This window comes from Myripristis murdjan, unplaced genomic scaffold, assembly GCF_902150065.1.
Source record: "Myripristis murdjan unplaced genomic scaffold, fMyrMur1.1, whole genome shotgun sequence".
Classification (NCBI taxonomy): Eukaryota; Metazoa; Chordata; class Actinopteri; order Holocentriformes; family Holocentridae; genus Myripristis; species Myripristis murdjan.
The window spans coordinates 276-5,000 of NW_021941780.1; the positions used below are offsets into that span (position 1 = coordinate 276).

A 4,725-nucleotide genomic window follows, 5' to 3' on the forward strand; every position below is an offset into this window, starting at 1 on the left:
TCACTGTGCAGCTGAGCTTCATTCAAAACATTCATTCAGAACTTTATTTTGAAATTCCAGCAGCTGGTCAAAGGAGAGTCGGCTTCAGGCTTTTATTGTTGTATTGATCGTGACGACAGTTTGATCAGAAGCTGGAGGCGGCAGGTGATTTCAGAGACTTGATGATGATGATGTCACACGGAGCAGCAGCTAGCTGTTAGCTGTTAGCATGGCAGTTAGCGATGTTAGCATTAGCGCCGTCGGCGTCAGACGAGCTGAGGGCGAGACATCTCGCCGCGTTGTGGATCTTTGTTCATCGAAGGTTTGACTTCAGAACGAAACTCGAGAAGCGCTGTTTGTTTACTGAGGATCTGCCATCAGGGACTTTATGCCCCTTTCTGTCGCCATGGTAACAAGGTTTCTGACCCATAATCCTACAGATGAAACAACGTGTCAGCATATCAGATTAGCACAAGAAATTGGCCTCGACCCCCCAAGACAACAAGAAAAAAAACTAAATTAGCAAAAGTTACCAGAAAATTTGTTGGGAAAAAATTATACAAAAATCACCAGACAATCACAAAATAATCAGAGGATTAGTAACAAAAAAAAAAAAAAAAAAAAAACAGAAAAAAATTATATTAATTATGTAGTTATAAATTAAATTACATGGAAAGTACTTTCAAATCACCGAAAAAACTGCAAAAAAAAATTAAAGGTACAATTACCAAAAAAAAAAATCATTGAAAAATTGTAAAAACAAAATGAAAAATAAATAAAAAGTGATGGTTTGGATTCTTCCTCGGCTGGTTGGTGTCTGCTGCTGCGCCGCGGCAGAAAGTAGTCCCTCCTTTTTGGAAGCCAGGGGGCAGGAGAGAGCGCCGTAGCCGGGGTCTCACCACAGGGGGGCGCTGCTCCGACACGCAGCAGCACACACAACCTGGAGGGGGCGGAGCCTGAACTCGTTAAAGCAAAGATTTAATTGTTAAATTCTGTCGACTGGATTTGAACAATGAAGACGTTTCAGTGGCTGCCGTGTGATCATGTGACGGCGGGCTGGTGTGTGTGTGTGTGTGTGTGTGTGTGTGTGTGTGTGTGTGTGCGTGCGTCTAGCTGCTGCGCTGGCTGTGTGACTGACACACGAAACGCATTCTGGAGTCGCAGTGCAGGTCGTTAAGGCGACCGTCGCTATGGAGATGAGCGCAGTCCTCGTCCCCGTGTCCCATCCCGTGGCCGGTCCAGCTGTCCGGCTGGCCGGGCTTCCAGTGCCTGGACACACACACACACACACACACACACACACACACACACACACACACACACACTCAGTTATCAGGGGTGGACAGTATTATCACAGTAAGTTACAATATGACAGTATTGTGATTGTAAACATTTTTAATAACCTATAATGTGAAATATGCAGATTTATGACTTTTTCAGCTGCCAATAAAACGTGTCGGCGTGTTTCCTCTAACGAGCTTCATGTCTGTTTCACTGCAGCACAGACAGACAGACGCCTCCCAGCGGCTCGTGCTCATGCCGTATTGATACCTGATGTGTATTGATACAATATTCCCACACACATGATCTCCATCACACGTTATTGACGTGATGGAATCGTGCACTTCACGATACAAGCATGACATTTGGTACACTGTTAGAGCATGCCCTAAGGATCATTTTTGGCTATAGGGCCATCGCAGATTTGTCCCGTGGTAACCGTGGCAACCGTTTTTCAAAATGACTGACACCTGCTGTGATTTTACCTGTAACTCAGCTTCTAGACCACCTAGGATCTTGATCCTGGTGGCTAATCCTACATTTTCAAGGATGAGGAATACAATGGTACTATTTACAACATGCTAGCAACTACCTAACTACATATTTCTGGCATTCAGTTAATTAAATAATAGTAAAAACCATCAAAATATGTATTTCGGTAGAGTATACTGTACATGTTTTCTAAGATGTTGACAGATATGCCATGAAATGCATGTGTGTTATGGCAATGGCCAAAGTGGAACTATACAGCAGTACAGAGACAGGACACCATTTAGCCTAAAGGCATTTTTAATAAAGAGGAAAGAAAGTGTGACAACACAAAGTTACGTATGATGACACAGTCCACCACAGCAGCAAAGGGCAGTGCACTGAAGTGCTGCCTTGCCCACAACATCTCTTTTTGCAACCACAGTGGAGGAGGTGGCCACATGTAACACAAGTTGCCAGGAAGGAGAACAGCTCAGCTTTGTTGTCATCAATTCGTAGATACTCCGGCCCATTCCCAGGAATGGCACTGGATCACTCAGTGTGTCAACAAATTCCCTTCCCTCTCTTGCTGCATGTTTCAGCCTTCAGCGTTTCCACTTAACCAGACAATACCCCACAACATTTCCCATCAAGAGAAAAAAAAACCGTCCCCAGGGGCCAGTCGCCCCCCGGGGGGCCTGGCTGGCCCCTGGGGGCCCCAGGGGGCCTTTTGGTTTCTCTCCTCTGAGAGCCAAACACTTCAACATCTGGGACAGAAACTGCAGTGGACATCTTGTCTGGGGGGCAGTTTGTCCACAGGGCTGAGATCAGAGCTGAGGCCGGACACACACACACACACACACACACACACTCACACACACACACACACACACACACACACTCACCTGCTGTTCATGACGTAGGGCGTCTGGTTGACCCACTCCCACTTCCCCGTCCTCTCGTCCGTCAGACCGATCCAGTAAAACGTCGGCATGCTGTGACGGGTCACAAACTCCTGCAGACAGACAGGCAGACAGACAGGCAGGCAGGCTGAATAACTTTATCGACAATACAGGCAAACAGACAGCGGGACAGACAGACAGATGGGCTGTCTCACCCACTCCTCCTCAGTGTGCATGATCACCAGGTGGCCGTTCCGGTCGGAGCACCAGTCCCGGGCGTTGTCCCAGGACAGAGCCGTCTTACTGAAGAAGTAACAGCTGGACGAGAAGTAGAGCCAGTCCAGAGGACAGCAGCCTTCTGCCATGGTGCCTGAGACAGGTCAGACAGACAGACAGGTCAGAGAGACAGGTCAGAGAGACAGACAGGTCAGAGAGACAGGTCAGAGAGAGAGAGACAGGTCAGAGACTGAAGAAGTAACAGCTGGACGAGAAGTAGAGCCAGTCCAGAGGACAGCACCCTTCTGCCATGGTGCCTGAGACAGGTCAGACAGACAGACAGGTCAGAGAGAGAGGTCAGAGAGACAGACAGGTCAGAGAGACAGGTCAGAGAGAGAGAGACAGGTCAGAGAGACAAGGAGAGAGACAGACAGGTCAGAGAATGAAAAAGTAACAGCTGGACGAGAAGTAGAGCCAGTCCAGAGGACAGCAGCCGTCTGCCATGGTGCCTGAGACAGGTCAGAGAGACAGGTTAGAGAGACAGACAGGTCAGAGAGACAGGTCAGAGAGAGAGACAGGTCAGAGAGACAGACAGGTCAGAGACTGAAGAAATAACAGCTGGATGAGAAGTAGAGCCAGTCCAGAGGACAGCAGCCGTCTGCCATGGTGCCTGAGACAGGTCAGACAGACAGACAGGTCAGAGAGACAGGTCAGACAGACAGGTCAGAGAGACAGGTCAGAGAGACAGACAGGTCAGAGAGACAGGTAAGAGAGACAGACAGGTCAGAGAGACAGACAGGTCAGATACTGAAGAAGTAACAGCTGAACGAGAAGTAGAGCCAGTCCAGAGGACAGCAGCCGTCTGCCATGGAGCCTGAGACAGGTCAGAGAGACAGACAGGTCAGAGAGACAGACAGGTCAGAGAGACAAGGAGAGAGACAGACAGGTCAGAGAGAGAGACAGGTCAGAGACTGAAGAAGTAACAGCTGAACGAGAAGTAGAGCCAGTCCAGAGGACAGCAGCCGTCTGCCATGGAGCCTGAGACAGGTCAGAGTAACAGGTCAGAGAGACAGACAGGTCAGAGAGAGAGAGACAGGTCAGAGAGACAGGTCAGAGGGAGAGACAGGTCAGAGACTGAAGAAGTAACAGCTGAACGAGAAGTAGAGCCAGTCCAGAGGACAGCAGCCGTCTGCCATGGAGCCTGAGACAGGTCAGAGAGACAAACAGGTCAGAGAGAGAGGTCAGAGAGACAGACAGGTCAGAGAGACAGACAGGTCGGACAGGGAGGGATAGAGACGACAGGACAGACAGACAGGGAGAGAGACAGGTCAAAGAGAGACACAGATCAGACAGACAGGTCAGAGAAATAGACAGGTCAGAGAGACAGGTCAGACAGGCAGGGAGAAAAACAGACAGGTCAGAGACAGAGACAGGTCAGAGAGACAGACAGGTCAGACAGAAAGGTCAGACAGACAGGTCAGAGAGACAGCTCGGAGTGGCGTGTCAGACAGACAGGTCAGACGGACAGCTCAGAGAGACAGGTTAGAGAGACAGACCATTCAGACAGGTCAGAGAGACAGGTCAGACAGACAGGACAGACAGAAAGGCCAAACAGACAGACAGGCCAAAGAGACAGGGGGAGAGAGACAGGTTAGAGAGACAGACAGGTCAGACAGATCAGACAGACAGGTCAGAGAGACAGACAGGTCAAAGAGAGTGACAGATCAGACAGACAGGTCAGAGAGACAGACAGGTCAGACAGGCAGGTCAGAGAGACAAAGGTCAGACAGACAGGTCAGAGAGGCAGACAGAAAGGTGAGACAGCTCAGAAAGACAGGTGAGACAAACAAGTGAGACAGCTCAGACCGACAGCTCAGAC

General features: G+C 49.3%; 1 protein-coding gene across 1 annotated transcript in view; it reads right to left on the reverse strand.

Annotated features, from left to right (window-relative positions):
- Positions 1-935: 935 nt before the first annotated feature.
- LOC115356743 (asialoglycoprotein receptor 1-like) overlaps positions 936-4,725 on the reverse strand; it is a 12,456-nt gene continuing 8,666 nt past the window's right edge. The window contains 4 exon segments of the mRNA XM_030047975.1: positions 936-1,138; positions 1,140-1,248; positions 2,634-2,743; positions 2,846-3,000. Coding sequence (XP_029903835.1) covers positions 965-1,138; positions 1,140-1,248; positions 2,634-2,743; positions 2,846-3,000 — 548 coding nt within the window. The 3' untranslated portion in view covers positions 936-964.